The sequence below is a fragment of the Piliocolobus tephrosceles genome, chromosome 11, assembly GCF_002776525.5.
Source record: "Piliocolobus tephrosceles isolate RC106 chromosome 11, ASM277652v3, whole genome shotgun sequence".
Lineage (NCBI taxonomy): Eukaryota > Metazoa > Chordata > Mammalia > Primates > Cercopithecidae > Piliocolobus > Piliocolobus tephrosceles.
Window position 1 is genome coordinate 57,739,727 of NC_045444.1, and position 19,637 is coordinate 57,759,363.

General features: G+C 39.6%; 1 protein-coding gene and 1 non-coding gene across 3 annotated transcripts in view; both read right to left on the reverse strand.

Annotated features, from left to right (window-relative positions):
• SLC25A12 (solute carrier family 25 member 12) overlaps positions 1 to 19,637 on the reverse strand; it is a 120,495-nt gene that overhangs the window by 61,486 nt on the left and 39,372 nt on the right. For both annotated transcript variants that reach the window (XR_002725172.1, XM_023185930.1), the window contains exons 4-5: positions 11,900 to 12,015; positions 550 to 689 (exon numbers count right to left, since the gene is read on the reverse strand). Coding sequence is in view for 1 of the 2 variants with exons in the window: in XM_023185930.1 (XP_023041698.1) it covers positions 550 to 689; positions 11,900 to 12,015 (256 nt within the window). In the remaining variant the exon portion in view is untranslated. The remainder of the gene's footprint in view (positions 1 to 549; positions 690 to 11,899; positions 12,016 to 19,637) is intronic.
• On the reverse strand, positions 12,637 to 12,742 carry LOC111522199. The gene has a single exon (XR_002725194.1). It is a non-coding gene; the product is annotated as a U6 spliceosomal RNA (small nuclear RNA).

Below are 19,637 nucleotides of genomic sequence, written 5' to 3' on the forward strand. Positions count from 1 at the left end.
CGAGGTCAGGAGATGGAGACCATCCTGGCTAACACTGTGAAACCCCGTCTCTACTAAAAAAAAAAAAAAATACAAAAAACTAGCCGGGCGAGGTGGCGGGCGCCTGTAGTCCCAGCTACTCGGGAGGCTGAGGCAGGAGAATGGCGTGAACCTGGGGAGGCGGAGCTTGCAGTGAGCTGAGATCCGGCCACTGCACTCCAGCCCGGGCAACAACAGAGCGAGACTCCGTCTCAAAAAAAAAAAAAAAAAAAAAACAGAACTAGCTTCTAATCTTCTATAGTTAGGATACAATTAAAAAACACTTAAAAGCAGAAAATTAAAAAGTAGAAGTGCTTTACTATTTAAATAAATGGAAGTAAACACTGAAATAAATAGTTATTAAGAGTTTAAAGAAGTTGCCTCTGGCGAGGGGAAAATTTAAAAACTAGGGGTGAAATACCTAGTTATTACAAAAACTTCTATTTTTGTAATAAACTTAATAAATACAAAAGGGAAGGACACAGAAGAAGAATAGTATATATTGATACCTGTTATGAAAACTAAGCTTACCTGGAGAAACTGTGTGAATTCTGTGTAGTTAAGATGCTTCTTCCGGTTATGCCCAAAATGCAGTCGGATAAATTCACAGTCCCAGTTAAAAGGGATATGATGATGAATAATAGTCTGTCCAAAAATTTCTTTGACATTTTCTTAAAAGGGAAAACAAAAGTAAATCAATTACATCTGGAATAAGTATTTTAACCCACTGCAATGTTCCTACAGAAAAAAATTAAGAGAAGTTTTAAAAGTCAGTATTATCTGCTTCTATTAAAATAACTGCAATGTTTTTTTGTGCCCAGAAACCATGCACAGGAACACAATTGATACAAAAAAATATAATTTTACACTTAAGATTATGTACCATTGCATATAAGGCCATGAGATTCTTAATTTCTCTTTATTTAATTTTAATTAGAAAGTGATTTCTATCTCACATTATAAATGGCTGCTACTTTACATCCTGTACAAAATCAATAGTGTTTTCCCAGTTCCTCAAGGAGTCGAATTAAACCCTTTATCAGAAGCATGAATACCTAAATTACAGTATAATGCAATATTTGTCATATTAAGTATGGTTTGATTGAGGCTTGATTATTACATTCACACTAGCCTGAATGTCTATTGAAGATAGGTATAAGAAAAACTACCAAAAGCGTATCATTAGCTCAGCAGCAAGCACCTTATTAAAAGCTTCTGATATTGTTAAAAATATGGTCTTGACACAAAGCTTTGAAATCCCCATAAAATCCATGATTATTAGTCTGAACTATTAAAATATTTTAAGATAAGTTAAATTAGTGATTCACTTTTAAATAAAGAGTTAAATGCAGTACACTAATTTTTAGATAAGAACTAGTCGCACTGTGTAACATACACCCAAAACCCTCTGACAGTTTGTCTTCATGCACTAACAACGTCATTTACATTCTTACAGAGATCTATACTTACAATAAAAGTCAATTCACAAATGACTGGTACTTTAACAAGCATAGACTGGATAAACTAATTTAGAAGCTCATGCCAAAAAAAAAAAAAAAAAAAAAAATCATGAACGAAGTTAAGAAAGCAGGAAGCCTGTTTTACTGATGTCTTAAGAACAAAATTATTTTCAAATTTCAGCCAATTTTATTAGTGAAAGGGTTTTGCCATCAATAGCTATCAGTTATACTACAGAATCAGTAAATACATGTTTAAGGTTTTATAATCTCCAACTATGCTATTTTCTCTAATTTCTGCAAATTCTTTAAAGAAGATACTGATCTCATATTGTAAATGGTTTAATGGATTCCCTTTAGTTTTATATACATACACTTTTTCTTTATAAAAGCATTACTATTGGGATAGGGGAATGTAAGAATTCTGAACTGAACATTCTACCAGCCTAGAGTCAATATAATAGCTCTGAATAGATTGCAGCAATCAGCAAAGTTGGAAGAAGGCATTGGATGTCACTGGGGAGATGGGATTCTCATCTTTTCTTTCAAATGGAATGCAGGATTCATTTCCTCCCTAAGTAGGGACAAATACTTCAGAGTTTTCAAATAGGTCAAGCATTTTCACCTTACATAAATACAAATTTAAAAAGCAAAGAATTAACCCAATAGCAATTTGTGGGATCCTGGTTTCGAACCAACACAAAAGATGATCCTTAAATCTATGTGAAACTTCCAAGTTGTAAAAGATGTTAAAGTTTATAAAACAATTAAAATAATAAAGATAGCAGAAAATATTCAGGGCTACAAATATTGTAGCAGATCATTAAAGATTTTTAGGATCTAACTTAATTAGCTGTTTCTAGTCCCAAATTAATTAATTTATTACTTTTAAGGTCTAACAAAAAGAAGTGTTTCATCTTCAAGTTAAAAAAAATTAAAAATGGAAAGCAAATTAGAACAAATTACTACATTTATTTAATTAAGTAACATTACAATTATTAAAGGGAATAGTTATTTCATGGTAACCTTTTAAAGGTTATTTCAAAAGTTAAAATATAATTATTTCATAATATATGTATATATTTCTACCTAGATAATTTTTATATAATGGTAGAATGAAATTGAATCCCTTTTATATAATAAGAAAATATCAGAACTTCAAATGCGAAACTATATAAAATAAAGTCCAAAATGCAAAAGCATCCAAGCTAAGAAAATTTAACTATAAAAAATTTTTTGGCTGGGCACAGTGGCTCATACCTGTAATGCCAGCACTTTGGGACAGGCGGGCAGATCACGAGGTCAGGAGTTGGAGACCAACCTGGCCCCCATGGTGAAACTCTGCCTCTACTAAAAATACAAAAATTAGCCAGGCATGGTGGCGCACACCTGTAGTCCCATCTACTCAGGAGGCTGAGGCAGAACTGCTTGAACCCAGGAGGCGGAGATTGCAGTCAGCCGAGATTATGCCACTGCACTCCAGCCTGGGTGACACAGCAAGGCTCTGTCACATAACAGAAACAAACAAACAAAAATTATTTCTATTATCACAAAAAAGATATTTATGAACTAAATTTATAATGTATGATTTACATCTGGAAAATATCTCTGTAATAAAAACTTTAGATATCCTATTTCATAAACTTCTTAGCCATCTCTAAATAAGATCTTAGAATGTCTCTGAAACAATCAAAATGATGGACTAAATTAGTCATAGTGATCTCCCCAAATACAGAAGTGTCATTTTCCATGAGTATTTGGACATTTTCTACTTCTCCCAAAGTGATCACTTGAGAGTTCTGTATACGGTTTTGTTATGATCACTATTACATGCTGTGGTTTATTTACCCTGATACTTTTAGGGTTTTTTTAAGCCACATCATGGACTACTATAATTACTAGAACTAGTAAGATTACAAACCTACTTTGGCACTTCTGGAAATGTGTTCTACTTCTCTTCTGTTATTATTGTTTCTACTACCAAGTGCCTGAGGCTGATTCAGATACACAGACATAATTACTAAAACTATTGTTTTCAAGTCCAATTCATAAATTGCCACTTTACTTTTATCAGAATGTGATAAATAAAATTATATAAAAGCTCCAGAACTGGAGAGCTTATACTTGTATGAGGTAATAACTCAAACAACTGGTGTTTTTGTTACCCAGCTTTATCAGATCCTGCATGACATGAAAGGGAACACCAATAGTGTCAAATACATCAAATACATCTAACTGAAACTGCATGGTAAGTTCCACCCACCCCCAGAGAGAATCCCATCTTTCCAGTGGCAAACAAGGATCTTTTTTGCCATGTTTAAGAATGCTATTTCTGTAGCATAGTTCTGGCCTGGAAGAAAGGGAAATGACAGTCACAACTTATTGGCAGCAAAATCACGATATAGTATTTTATACTAGGTTGGCATAGCTAAGAGAAACAGGAATCCATTAGTTTTCTGACATATAGAGAACAATAGACAACTTTTTCACTTCCTGCAGAGCATGGGCTTATGAAAGGGATGGTTTATACTTCCATTGAAAAGGGAACTGGGGCCAGATACAAAAGTAGCCTGTCATTATGTTCTCTTTGCTCAAAGGAGAGGAGCACAATGATTTGTCAGGAGAGCAGGTAATGGTGACAACTGTGATTAAGTAAAAATGTTCACAGATGTGTAACATTAGTCAGTTTAGCTGTATCAGTCACTTATGATGATTGGACTAGATGAAATACACATTAAATCATATATATTATGTAAATATGTCTTAACAGAGGTTTTAATTTCCCCAGCAGCCCATACTGTGTCTCCCCATCTCATCCACCCTCATCCCTCCCCTGGTTCTTATGGGCACTTCCTACTGGTCTTGTTCACCTTTCTGCAGTACAAAATTACCTCTGACCGGGGCTGGCACTCTTCTCCAAGACTGCCACCATGCCTGTTCCATGAATGAGCCTGGAAGGAGCTGCTGTACCAACGGTGTGGCCAGAGAACTCCTCCTGTAGGTATACAAGCCATCAGCCCTGTGACACAGCCCACCTACCATCAGCCCAATGACATCCTTATTCCAAGGATTCCAGCCCAGCATGAGCCACTACAACCAACTTATAGGCTTGAGACCAGACATTCTTATTGTCAGGGGGAATAGTTCCTCAGTAGCTGAGTTTCACCTGCACAGTTCTTAAAGTGAAGTCAGAGAGGTTTTTAGGACTCCCACCATGAATGGTGAATATCCTTGTATATAGTTGAACAAAAACAATGGTGAGGCTTGTAGAAGTGAGTTTTTCAGTGAAGGAAAAATTGGAGGAAAGAGGAGGCACAACTGGGAGCCAAAAAAGAAAACAAAGGAAAACAAACAACAACAACAAAAAGACCAACAACAGGAACTTGTAGAGGACGTCCCAACCAACATGGCATGCAGACTCAGTCCCAGACTTCTGGGTTCTACTCTCAGATGGTCATTAGTTTTCTGAATGACCTCCTGTTTCTCTGAGAGAAAGTATTTCTATTAGCCCTTTACCTACCTCTAGAAGGGACTACTGCATAGTCAATAGAGTAGTCCTGCTGTCAAATATATGTAAAGGTCTATTTCTCAGGAAAGATGAGTTCATATTTAAAGACTATCTATCAGTTGGGCGTGGTGGCTCACGCCTGTAATCCCAGCACTTTGGGAGGCCAAGGCAGGGGGATCACCTGAGGTTAGAAGTTTGAGATCAGCTTGGCCAACATGGTTAAACCCTGTCTCTACTAAAAATACAAAAAATTAGTCGGGCACATGCCTGTAGTCCAGCTACGCGGGAAGCTGAGGCAGGAGGATCACTAGAACCCGGGAGGTGGAGGTTGCAGTGAGCCAAGATCACACCACTGCACTCCACCCTGGGCGACACAGCAAGACTCTGTCTCAAAATACATACATACATACATACATACATACATACATACTATTATTATTTAAGCTAGATGCTTCAACAGTCTATCATCAAATAGCATAAAAACTAATAACAATCCATCTTTTTTTAACCTTGAACTCTTAAGCTACTCTAATAGCCTTGAGTACTAAAAAAAAAAGCAAAACCCAAAAAACTTCTCTGCAATATCCAAAAACAACACAAAGAAAAAAAATATCAAAAATTCTTCCTGATTTAATCTGAATACTCAGGTGAAGCTCTACTTCTTATCAAATTAAAGTACATATTTATTATCATAGAATTTTCATTTCTTTTTATGAAAGTCTTTCTCTGTCATGCAGGCTGAAGTCAGTGGTGTCTTTTTTTTTTTTTTTTTTTTTTTTGAGACAGTTTTGCTCTGTCGCCCAGGCTGGAGTGCAGCGGCACAATTTCAGCTCACTGTAACCTCAGCCTCCCGGGTTCATGCCATTCTCCTGCCTCAGCCTCCCGAGTAGCTGGGACTACAGGCGTCCGCCACCACGCCTGGCTAATTTTTTTGTATTTTTAGTAGAGACAGGGTTTCACCCTGTTAGCCAGGATGGTCTCGATCTCCTGACCTCATGATCCACCCACCTTGGCCTCCCAAAGTGCTGGGATTACAGGCGTGAGCCACTGCGCCCGGCCCAGTGGTGTGATCTTGGCTCACTGCAACCTCTGCCTCCGACTTCAAGAGATTATCCCACCTCAGCCTCCCAAGTAGCCAGGGTTATAGGGGCACACCACCATAACTGGCTAATTTTTTTGTATTTTTAGTAAAGACCGGGTTTCACCATGTTGCCCAGGCTGGTCTTGAACTCCTGGCATCAAGTGATCCTCCTGCCTCGGCCTCACAAGGTACTGGGATTACAGGCATGAGTCACCATGCCTGGCCACCATAGAATTCCTTTATTTTTTTTAGATACAGTCTCACTGTGTCACCCAGGCTGGAATGCAGTGGCATGATCTTGGCTCACTACAGCCTCTGCCTCCCAGATTCAAGCAATTCTCCTGCCTCAGCCTCCCAAGTAGCTGAGATTACAGGCGCATGCCACCACGCTCAGCTAATTTTCGTATTTTTGCTAGAGACAGGGTTTCACCATATTGGCCATGCTGGGTTTTTTGTTTTTTGTTTTTTGTTTTTGAGACGGAATCTTGCTATGTCGCCTAGGCTGCAGTGCAGTGGCCTGATCTCAGCTCACTGCAACCTCCGCCTCCTGGGTTCAAACAATTCTCCTGCCTCAGCCTCCCAAGTAGCTAGGATTACAGGCATATACCACCATGCCTGGCTAATTTTTTTGTATTTTTTGTACAGACGAGGTTTCACCATATTGGCCAGACTGGTCTCAAACTCTTGATCTTGTGATCCGCTTGCCTCAGCCTCCCAAAGTGCTGGGATTACAGGCATGAGCCACTGCACCCAGCCCAGCCAGGCTGGTCTTGAACTCCTGACCTCAGGTGATCCTACTACCTCAGCCTCCCAAAGTGCTGGGATTACAGGCGTGAGCCACTGCACCTGGCCACCACAGAATTTCATATTATTCCATGTCTATAGCTTTGCTTCCAGTGAGAAAGGGTACATTTTTCATAACTACACTTCCATCTCCTGGCTCTTTAAAATAATAACAGAGGTTGTGCCTAACCCACCCCAACTTATTCTCTCCTTCAGGGAAAAACAGCCTATTTCAGGGGCAGAAATGGAACACATTTTTATTTGCTATATGTATTAACGGTCAAACATAGTACTACATTTAAAGGAATCTCTGCTTTCTGAGGTTTCTTCAGTAAGAGGGTGAGGATGTGTCCGTGGAAAAGCTTACTTTGAAGAGTGTCCATCCCTAGGCAAACACCAAATTTGGAGCACAATGTTGATTTTAATAGAGAACTCAGAACATATAACATGTTTCATACTCATTTTATTAGTAAATAGACAACAGTTTGTTGTGGGTTTTCTGTTTGTTTGTTTGTTTGTTTGTTTGTTTTTGGAGACAGAGTTGCACTCTTTCACCCAGGCTGGAGTGCAGTGGCGCAATCTCAGCTCACTGCAACCTCCGGCTTCCGGTTGCAAGCTACTTTCCTGCCTCAGCCTCCCACGTAGCTGGGATTATAGGCACCCACCACCACGCCTGGCTAATTTTTGTATTTTTGGTAGAGACGGGGTTTCACCATGTTGGCCAGGCTGGTCTCAAACTCCTGACCTTGTGATCCGCCCACCTTGGCCTCCCAAACTGCTGAGATTACAGGCGTGAGCCACCGCACCTGGCCCCTTTAAAAAAAAAAAAAAAAGATTAAATCTTTAGTAAGGCAATAGGCCTTTTTTAAAAAATTGAGACAGGGTTTCACTCTGGTCCCCCAGGCTAGAGTGTAATGGCACAATCTCAACTCATTGCACCCTTTACTTCCCAGGCTCAAGCTATCCTCCTGCCTCAGCCTCCCAAGTAGCTGGGACTACAGGCATGCGCCACCACGCCCGGCTAATTTTTGTGTTTTTAGTAGAGATGGGGTTTCACTATGTCACCCGTGCTGGTCTGGAACTCTTGGGCTCAAGTAGTCTGCCCACCTTGGCCTCCCAAACTGCTGGGATTACAGACATGAGCCACCGCGCCCGGCCTTTTTTTAACTTGGATTTTAAATGCACGGCAGCTACTGACAACACAATGTAGTATAACTGCTTATCTAGGTTACCTGAATCTAATAGTACTGAACAGGATCTCCAGTACACTTGTGGATAATGGTGAGACCAAGGCAAACTTACACTGTAGCTAGCACACACCAGTCATGCAATGGCCTCTATAAGGCTCATGCCACCTGGCAGTAACAGATATACAAGCCATTAATTAATTATCCACAGCATGCATTAGAAGTTTTATTAAAGAAACATCAAAGAGGAAACAATTAACTAATATTTTATTCACTCTTAAAAAAACTCCAGAACCCTTTCCTAAGCTTTCACATTCTGAAACGGATTTCCAAGGCCTCAATCTAAGGCTTCTCCCCAGAGCAGAGGTATCTTTAACAACAAAAAACCTCATATAAGCACTCAAGTAAATGTTCAATATTACTACTTATATAAATACTTGCAAAGATGCACACAGTTTAAGTATATAATTTGATGTGTATAAAATCATATCTAAAAAAAGCATAAATGAGAATATATAGGAAGTACAGAGATAACATTATCATCATAGTCTAGAAGAGATGCTGATGGCATAACAGGTTTTCTCCCCTTCCTTACACCTTGCATCTAATATTGTCTTCCAACTTTCTCTCATGTGCACAAGAGAAAACTATAAATAGCTCCAAACTAGAAAACAGAAGGCCATTTGGTGGAAAAGGATTTAACTCTATTTAGAATTGATCTAAAATTTCCTTTTACCTAAACATGTGCCTATAAATACATAAGCACAATTCATTTTATTAAGTGGGTACAAACATGAAAACTGACCTTCACCCCAGATCCAAAATCCTATAAAAATAAACTCCAAGTTAATTATTTCCTTATGTAGAAATTCTGTAGTCTGTTAAATGCCATTTAACAAGATTTCAATATTTTTCTTCTTAAAAATATGAAAGGAAACTTTCTTTTATTATTTCTCTCATTCTACTTAAGAAAATTTGTCTCAAAGTGGATCCTTAAAACTAGGAAGGCAGGGACAGAAGGTAAAATGGTCAAAGTCCTTAGGAAATAGGTGAGCACCATCAAGAGAGCCAACCAGCTAGCCAGGGAACCCAGAACAGAAACAGGGTACAGCTTTAAAAAAATTTTTTTTAATTTTTAGAGACTGGGTATCACCATGTTGTGCAAGCTGGCCTCAAACTCTGGGCTCAAGAGATCCTCCCATTTCAGTCTCCCAAGGAGCTGAAATCACTCCTTTGGGAGCTGAGACTACAGGTATGCACCACCGTACCTGGCTTCATCTTTTTCTTATTCCATAATAATATTCCTGTCTCTAGATTATGGAGGAAAAGAATGAAAGCAAGATTCTTGAGGGCTCATATGTTCTTCAGTTTATACCTGGTACTATAAAAACTAAAACTGATTTGTGTTTAATCCTAACTATATTTCTAAAAATTCTAACTCATAAATAATAGTCTGAAAGAAAAACAGAAGACCTATAAAAAGCTAAAGTTGGCTGGGCACAGTGGCTCACATCTGTAATTTCAGCACTTTGGGAGACCGAGGTGGGTAGATCACCTGAGGTCAGGAGTTTGAGACTGGCCAGCCTGACCAACATGGGCAAAGCCCCATCTCTACTAAAAATACAAAAATTAGCCAGGCATGGTGACGGGCACCTGTAATCCCAGGTACTTGGGAAGCTGAAGCAGGAGAATCGCTTAAACCCAGGAGGCAGAGGTTGTAGTGAGCCAAGATAGCGCCACTGCATTCCAGCCTGGGTGACAGAGTGAGGCTCCACCTCCAAAAAAAAAAAAAAAAAAAGAAAACTAAAGTTGAGATCTAATAACTACAAGCTTTCATTTACATTAAATAAGGTATATATAAACTTAGCTACTTCCTACACTCATTTTAATCTGTTTATCAACAATGGCATGTGTCTTTAAGTTGGTCTTGACAGTCTGTTGGATGAAGTGACTTGAGTTACTAATTTTATAATAATAGAAACTAGGAAAAGTAATTAAATGGAGGAGACACAAAGAACCATGATATTAAGGTAGAGGGACAAAAATTAGAATTTGATTGTGAGATCTAATTCTTAATGCACACAGGATATAAGCACAGGGCACTCTCACTAACTCAAACATCTGCATCAAGTTATTTTCCAAGCATTTCTGCATCACATTTGTGAGATATGTGAGCATGTGTGATACCTACTGAAAATAGAAAACGCAGCATTACTAGTAGTACATGGTTAATGCTGAATGAGATGATGGAGGTTTTGTGCCTTAAACTACAGAACCTAGGTGTTTCTGAGGAAAGTCAACATTCTTCAGGAGGCAAGATGGCTGAAGCTTGCTCCAAAGGAGGAGGATGCCAAGATTTATATGCAAAAATCTAAATAACTGCATAGCGGGCCAGGCGCGGTGGCTCAGGACTGTAATCCCAGCACTTTGGTAGGCCAAGACAGGCGGATCATGAGGTCAAGAGTTCGAGACTAGCCTGGCCCACATGGTAAAACCCCGTCTCTAATAAGAATACAAAAATTAGCTGGGCATGGTGACACATGCCTGTAATCCCAGCCACTCGGAAGGCTGAGGCAGAAGAATCACTTGAACCCGGGAGGCAGAGGTTGCAATGAGCCAAGTTCACGCCACTGCAATCCAGCCTGGGCGACAGAGCAAGACTCCGTCTCAAAACAAACAAACAAACAAACAAACAAACAAAAACAAAACAAAAACTCTGCATAGCATTTTCTTGGAAAGTCTTCTCATACAGAAGATAGTTGAGTCAATGGGCAGAAGGAAGAAGAAAACAATCAATGCCAAGCTAGAAAATGTGTCCACCAAAATTACAGTCAAGGCACTACTGGTCCTTCTGATTGAACAAGTGTTTAGTGCCATAGCTCAGGGAAAGTCTGATTTTTCAAGGGTATTTCTACAAATATCCATGACAATTCACTCTATAAAAGGGGGCTTAAGTTTAATTTTGCAAGATGAAAAATTTCTGGAGATCTCTTTCACAACAATGTGAATATACTTAATACTACTAAACTGTACATTTAAAATGGTTAAGACAGTAAATTTTATCTTATGTGTTTTTTGCCACAATAAAAACAATTCAAATATTTTTAAAAGGTGGGGACAGTACTCAAGGTCCTTGAACTACTACATGGTTTTTATTTAAAAAATTGTTCCAAGAAAAATTAGCCAATACTTTTACTAAACATATACTAATTTCTGTAAAAAAGTGTCTTTAATATATAGTTACAAATAAAAATCCTAGTGTATACACCTGTGAAACATCAACAATGTGTTAGATTATGCGTCTACTAGAGGATTTAAATAAATTTCTACATCTAAGTCAGATGGCAATTTTAATATTCTAGCCTCTTTCCTAAAACTGAAATCTAAAATTCAGGTTCAGAGAACACTAATTTTGCCTTGATATACTCCTTCAGTTCCATTCTTGGTGTTACAATGACATAGCAGCAATTTTCCAAGGATGCTACAAGAGAAGCTCTGAACTCCCTATCTAAAAATCACTTAAAGAATGAGAAAATTGTTTCGAGTTGTTCAAAATCTACCTCGTAAGGAATTTTGCCCAGGCTGGCCCAGAACAAGAAAATCTTACACCATTTATTTTAGGAATGTGAAAGTGTCAGTGACTCAATGAGCTAAAGCAACAGCATTCCTACACTTTCTCATCTTTGGCAACAGTTTAATGCTTTGAAAAAATAAAGCCATCTTTATCTGCATAAATCCTTTTAGGAAACTCAATTGTGGATCAGGTCCTAAATAAGCAGTAATCTATGTTTAGTTACTAGATTTAGCAATTGAAGACTGGACCAGCATCATTAACTTATCACTTATAATCTTCTTTTTCCCTTACCAAATGTCACCTCTCCATTTCCACTCTTGTCAAACAACTGGAAAGCCACTATGAACATGGAATCTGGAGCACATAAAACAGATTCAAATGCCAAAAACTCTTGATAGGAGATCAACCTGGAATAAAATATAAAATGTCATTGGCTGGTGAAGAAAGGGAAAGCATCAGGCATTTAATCTGCCTTTACTATATGAACTGTAGCTCAGGGTAACCAATTAATTGATAAAGGGTAGTTTCTTTTTATAGAGGTACTTCAGATAAGGAAGGGAGAATTAGAATATTACACTTTTGTAAGTCCCTAGCAAATTAATGAAACTGGGCAATAATCAATAGCTCCTAACATCATGAAAAGAGAGAGAACCAGGCAAAATATAATTAAACCTGAATCTGATCAAGTCTCTGGATCAGTTTCTCAACCTCAGTACTGCTGACATTTTAAGTTAGATAATTCTTTGCTGTGCAGGTTTCCTGTGCTTTGTAGCATGTTTAGCAGCAACCCTGGCCTCTATCCACTAGAGGCCAATAGCATCCCCAAGTTGTGACCAGTGTGACCAGCAAAAATGTCTCCAGACATTACCAAATATCCCCTGGAGAGCAAAATCACCCCTGCTGAGAGCCACTGCTCTACAACTAGTCATTAATTTACAGAAAATACAACGAACAAAGGAACATATTCACCACCACCACATAAATGCAGACTGTAGGAAACGACAGAAGAAACATTCCATAGTTGCTGAAAAATAATTTTTAATGAAGCTATGAAGAGGATTCTTCTTTTTTTAAGGGGCCATGCTTATCTCTGTATCATTCCAATTTTATTACATGTGCTGCTGAGGCAAGCACGGGGAATCTCAATCTTAAAAGACCTAACAGATAAAACAATGAATCAAAATATACATCCTTATTTGGATTCCAATTTAAACAAAGTAAAAAAAAAAAAAGGTTTTTTAATTTATAAGACAATTTGGGAAATGGAAATACCAACATAACGCAAATGCTTGATGATATTAAGAAATCAATGTTTTTAGGAGGTTTTTTTGGTTGTTGTTAAGCACTCTTATGTTTTAGAGATACACAGTGAGACATCTGCAAATGAAATACGTCATCTAGAATTTACTTCAAAATAATCGAGAGGATGGAGAAGAGATGGAGATATAAAAAAAAATAATTATTTGGGTAATGATTAAAAGTAGGTGAACTTACATTATTCTCTGTGTTATACATGTTTGAAATATTACTAATAAAAACTTTGGCCAGGCACAGAAGCTCACATCTGTAATCCCAGCACTTTGGGAGGATGAGGCAGGAGGACTGCTTGAGTACAGGAGTTTAAGACCAACCTGGGCAACATAGGGAGACTCCATCTCTACAAAAAGTAAAAATAAAAAATTAGCTGGGCATGGTGGCACTCACCTGTAATCCCAACAACTCAGGAGGCTGAGGTGGAAGGTTTGCTTGAGCCCAGGAAGTAGAGGCTGTAATAAGCCAAGATCATGCCACTGTACTCCAGCCTGGGTGACAGACCAGACTCTGTCTCGGCAAATAAATTAATTAAACTAAAATAAAACGTTTAGAGGCAGGGCACAGTGGCTCACGCCTGTAATCTCAGCACTTTGGGAGGCTGAGGCAGGCAGATCACTTGAGCTCAGGAGTTCAAGAGCAGCCTAGGCAATATGGTGAAACCCCATCTCTAAAAAAAAATACAAAAATTAGCCAGCCGTGGTGGTGTGCACCTGTAGTGCCAACTACTTGGAGGCTGAAGTGGGAGGGCAGTTTAAGCCCAGGAGGCAGAGGTTGCAGTGAGCCGAGATCATGCCACTGTATTCCAGCCTGGGTAACAGAGCCAGACCCTGTTTCAAAAAAAATTGTTTTAATTTTTTAAAAATAAAAATGTTAAAAGGAAAAATGAAAACAAAAACGGTGGGAGCCAGGTGCAATGTCCTGCACCGGTAGTTCCAGCTACTCAGAAGGATGAGGCATGAGGATCACTTGAGCCCAGGAGTTCAAGGCTGTAGCATGCAATGCTGGTGCCTGTGAATAGCCATTGCGCTCCAGCCTGGGTAACAGAGTGAGACCCATTTCAAAACAAAACAAAACGTAACAAAAAGTGGGAGAAACTCATATGTTGGGTTTCTAGAACTTAACGTGTCCTATCATACTCAAGGTTATAAAATTAACCAGTGGTCAAAACTACACATAAATTGCCTTCAGTGACCTTACAAAGCCAGCATATGCTAGATCTTTCACAGCAAGCTTGCTACAAAGATTCCATACCATCTTGCTGCTCATCAGTAGTGAGTGTCCAAGTAACAGCATTATAAAAATGTGTCTCATATGCACACAGATCTGCATACTGGTCTTCAATCAAGTATTTTCCTATGAAACTCATCTTTCCTTGATTGTCCAGTGTTAATTATTCTATATATTTCAAAATGTGTTAATTGACACAAGGATTTTCTATAGTATATCTTTCATGCAATTTCTGTTTGAGGAAGAAAAAAACAGACTGGCCAATAATTTTAAAAATAAAAAATAGGCTGATTATGGGTTTTCTTTAAAAAGGCATAACATATTGGTTTTTTACAAAATAGCATCAAGACATAAAAAATATACCTACCCTGAAATACAGAATATGTAGCTTTAAAACAAATTTCATGCTCAGTAGTAAAACCAATATAAAAATATAAAACCTTATAAATATAAAACCTTCTCATAAATATAAAACCTTCTCATAAATATAAAACCTATATTTATGAGAAGAGGCCAAAAACTTCTTCCTTAACTAGCAAAGGTCACAAACTATTAGCTGGCAGACTGAATTTGGTCCAAAGATGTGTTTTCTTTGGCATGAAAAGTACTATTTTTTAGTTGCATTAGTTGATGTTAAGAAATCACAAGATTTCCCATAAATACTCAATTTTTTCTCGTTTATTTTGATAAACTGAAAGTGTAAACAACACTAGGTTTCTGGTCCCAAGTAGCACCAGCCCCTTGAAGACAAGCAGTCTTTTTCCTTCAGAAAAGCAACCAAACAGGGCTCATCAGTCTATATCTACCTTGTGGATTTGAGACTCTTGTCACATAGGTTTCCAATTAAGTAGCCCTTTGTTTAAAATAGAAAGTCTATGGAATTTACTAAATTATCTACATTTTGTCCGCCAGCATATTCAAAAGTCAAATCATATATTCATGCAACTTTTGAGCCAGAAGGACCCTTAGAAAGGCAAACGTTAAGTGATCTTCCTCAAAGACATTCAGCAAATCAGTGAGGCTACCTGAAGACTCCTAACTCCTGCCTTCAATTTGGTGTTCTTCCATTACTGTGTATCTCCTAACCCTCTCCCAATTTTAAAATTATAATTGAAAACCAGAAAGGATATCTGGCATTAGTAAGCAGACCATTATTATAAGAAGCTATTGGGGTAATACTCAGCCATCCCTCAAAACTCAGTTACCTTCAGATATATTCAGATCTGTATCACATGATATATATATTCAGATGTATCATGAAAATACACAAACACACCAACAACTTAAAAATTAGTCAAAAATCAGCCTGTTATGGTGACACATGCCTGTAGTCCTAGTTACTCAGGAGGCTAAGGCAAGAGTATCACTTGGGCCGACAAGTTCAAGGCTGCAATGAGCTGTGATTGTGCCACTGCACTTCAGCCTGGGTGACAGAGTGAGACTCTGTCTCTAAAAAATAAATAAATAAAAAATAAATCAACTGAGTACATTATTCAGCCTTAAAAAGGAATGAAATTCTGACATATGCTACAACATAGATGTGCCTTAAAAACATTATGCTAAGTGAAATAAGGCAGACACAAAAGGACAAATATTGCATTATTCCACATATGTGAGGTAGCTAAAATAGCAGCAATAAGAAGTGGAGTACTGGTTATCAGAGGCTGGTTGGAGTGGAAGGAAAGAGAATGGGAAGTCATTATGTAATGGGTATGGGGTTTCAGTATGGAATGATAAAAACGTTCTGCAAATGGATATGATAATTTTTTTTTTTTTTTTTGAGACGGAGTTTTGCTCTTGTTGCCCAAGCTGGAGTGCAATGGCACGATCTTGGCTCACTGCAACCTCCGCCTCCGCCTCCTGGGTTCAGGCGATTCTCCTGCCTCAGCCTCCCCAGTAGCTGGGATTACAGGTGCGTGCCACCAAACCCAGCTAATTTTTGTATTTTTAGTAGAAACGGGGTTTCACCATGTTAACCATGGCTGATTTTAACTCCTAACCTCAGGTGATCCGCCCACCCCGGCCCCCCAAATTGCTGGGATTACAGCCATGAGCTACTGCGCCTGGCCTTGGATACGATAACAGTTGCATAACAATGTGAATGTACTTAAAGCCACTGAACTGTCCACTTAAGAAATGATTAAAATGGTAAATGTTACGTATATTTTAACACGATTAAAAAAAGTCACTTGAGGTTACCTAGGTGTGTACATTTGCCAAAGTTCAGCAAATACACCTTCGAGATTCACATTTTCTTACTGTGTGTGTCTTACATTTAAAGAAAAACACTCAAAGCCTGGGCATGGTGACTCACGCCTGTAATCCAGCACTTTGGGAGGCTGAGGCGGGTGGATCACTTGAGGTCAGGAGACCAGCCTGGCCAACACGGCGAAACCCCGTCTCTACTAAAAATTCAAAGAAAAATTAGCCTGGCATAGTGGCGCATGCCTGTAATCCCAGCTATTTGGGTGGCTGAGGTACGAGAATTGCTTGAACCCGGGAGGCGGAGGTTTCAGGGAGCCGAGATCATACCACTACACTCCAGCCTGGATGACACAGACACACTCTGTCTCAAAACAAACAACAAAACACCCTCAAAATATATATTAAACACTAGTAAATAATGTGCATGCTAAAATATTTAAGAACTATATCAATGTCTGCACTTTACTCTGAAATGTATAAAAAAATAAGATGGACTGATGGAAGGATAGAGGGATGGATGGATATATGAAAAATCAGGAGCGGAGCAAGGTGGCTGACTAGGAACAGCTCCAGTCTCCATCTCCCAGCGCGAGCGACACAGAAGACCGGAGATTTCTGCATTTTCAACTGAGGTACTGGGGTCATCTCACTCGGGAGTGCCGGACAATCCGTGCGGGTCAGCTGCTGCAGCCTGACCAGCGAGAGCTGAAGCAGGGCGAGGCATCGCCTCACCTGGGAAGCGCGAGGGGGAAGGGAGTCCCTTTTCCTAGCCAGGGGAACTGAGACACACAACACCTGGAAAATCGGGTAACTCCCACCCCAATACTGCGCTGTAACACCGGCACACAGGAGAATATATCCCACACCTAGCCGGGAGGGTCCCACGCCCACGGAGCCTCCCTCCTTGCTAACACAGCAGTCTGCGGCAATCTAACCGCAAGGCAGCAGCGAGGCTGCGGGAGGGGCGCCCGCCATCGCTGAGGCTTAAGTAGGTAAACAAAGCCGCTGGGAAGCTCGAACTGGGTGGAGCTCACAGCAGCTCAAGGAAACCTGCCTGTCTCTGTAGACTCCCCCTCTGGGGACAGGGCTCAGCTAAAGGAGCAAAAGCCTGTGCAGACGCGAAGGACTCTGTCTGACAGCTTTGAAGAGAGCAGTGGATCTCCCAACAGGGAGGTTGAGATCTGAGAAGGGGCAGTCTGCCTGCTCAAGTGGGTCCCTGACCCCTGAGTAGCCTAACTGGGAGACATCCCCCACTAGGGGCAGTCTGACACCCCACACCTCACAGGGTGGAGTACACCCCTGAGAGGAAGCTTCCAAAGCAAGAATCAGACAGGTGCACTTGCTGTTCAGCAATATTCTATCTTCTGCAACCTCTGCTGCTGATACCCAGGCAAACAGGGTCTGGAGTGGACCTCAAGCAATCTCCAACAGACCTATAGCTGAGGGTCTTGACTGTCAGAAGGAAAACTATCAAACAGGAAGGACACCTATACCAAAACCCCATCAGTACGTCACCATCATCAAAGACCAGAGACAGATAAAACCACAAAGATGGAGAAAAAGCAGGGCAGAAAAGCTGGAAATTCAAAAAATAAGAGCGCATCTCCTCCTCCAAAGGAGCACAGCCCATCGCCAGCAACGGATCAAAGCTGGTCAGAGAATGATTTTGATGAGATGAGAGAAGAAGGCTTCAGTCCATCAAACCTCTCAGAGCTAAAGGAGGAATTACGTACCCAGCGCAAAGAAACTAAAAATCTTGAAAAAAGAGTGGAAGAATTGACAGCTAGATTAATTAATGCAGAGAAGGTCATAAACGAAATGACAGAGATGAAAACCATGACACGAGAAATACGTGACAAATGCACAAGCTTCAGTAACCGACTCGATCAACTGGAAGAAAGAGTATCAGCGATGGAGGATCAAATGAATGAAATGAAGCGAGAAGAGAAACCAAAAGAAAAAAGAAGAAAAAGAAATGAACAAAGCCTGCAAGAAGTATGGGATTATGTCAAAAGACCAAATCTACGTCTGATTGGGGTGCCTGAAAGTGAGGGGGAAAATGGAACCAAATTGGAAAACACTCTACAGGATATCATCCAGGAGAACTTCCCCAACCTAGCAGGGCAGGCCAACATTCAAATTCAGGAAATACAGAGAACGCCACAAAGATACTCCTCCAGAAGAGCAACTCCAAGACACATAATTGCCAGATTCACCAAAGTTGAAATGAAGGAAAAAATCTTAAGGGCAGCCACAGAGAAAGGTCGGGTTACCCACAAAGGGAAGCCCATCAGACTGACAGCAGATCTCTCGGCAGAAACTCTACAAGCCAGAAGAGAGTGGGGGCCAATATTCAACGTTCTTAAAGAAAAGAATTTTAAACCCAGAATTTCATATCCAGCCAAACTAAGTTTCATAAGTGAAGGAGAAATAAAATTCTTTACAGATAAGCAAATGCTTAGAGATTTTGTCACCACCAGGCCTGCCTTACAAGAGACCATGAAGGAAGCCCTAAACATGGAAAGGAACAACCGGTACCAGCCATTGCAAAAACATGCCAAAATGTAAAGACCATCGAGGCTAGGAAGAAACTGCATCAACTAATGAGCAAAATAACCAGTTAATATCATAATGGCAGGATCAAGTTCACACATAACAATATTAACCTTAAATGTAAATGGACTAAATGCTCCAATTAAAAGACACAGACTGGCAAACTGGATAAAGAGTCAAGACCCATCAGTCTGCTGTATTCAGGAGACCCATCTCACATGCAGAGACATACATAGGCTCAAAATAAAGGGATGGAGGAAGATCTACCAAGCAAATGGAGAACAAAAAAAAGCAGGGGTTGCAATCCTAGTCTCTGATAAAACAGACTTTAAACCATCAAAGATCAAAAGAGACAAAGAAGGCCATTACATAATGGTAAAGGGATCAATTCAACAGGAAGAGCTAACTATCCTAAATATATATGCACCCAATACAGGAGCACCCAGATTCATAAAGCAAGTCCTTAGAGACTTACAAAGAGACTTAGACTCCCATACAATAATAATGGGAGACTTCAACACTCCACTGTCAACATTAGACAGATCAATGAGACAGAAAGTTAACAAGGATATCCAGGAATTGAACTCATCTCTGCACCAAGCGGACCTAATAGACATCTATAGAACTCTCCACCCCAAGTCAACAGAATATACATTCTTCTCAGCACCACATCACACTTATTCCAAAATTGACCACATAATTGGAAGTAAAGCACTCCTCAGCAAATGTA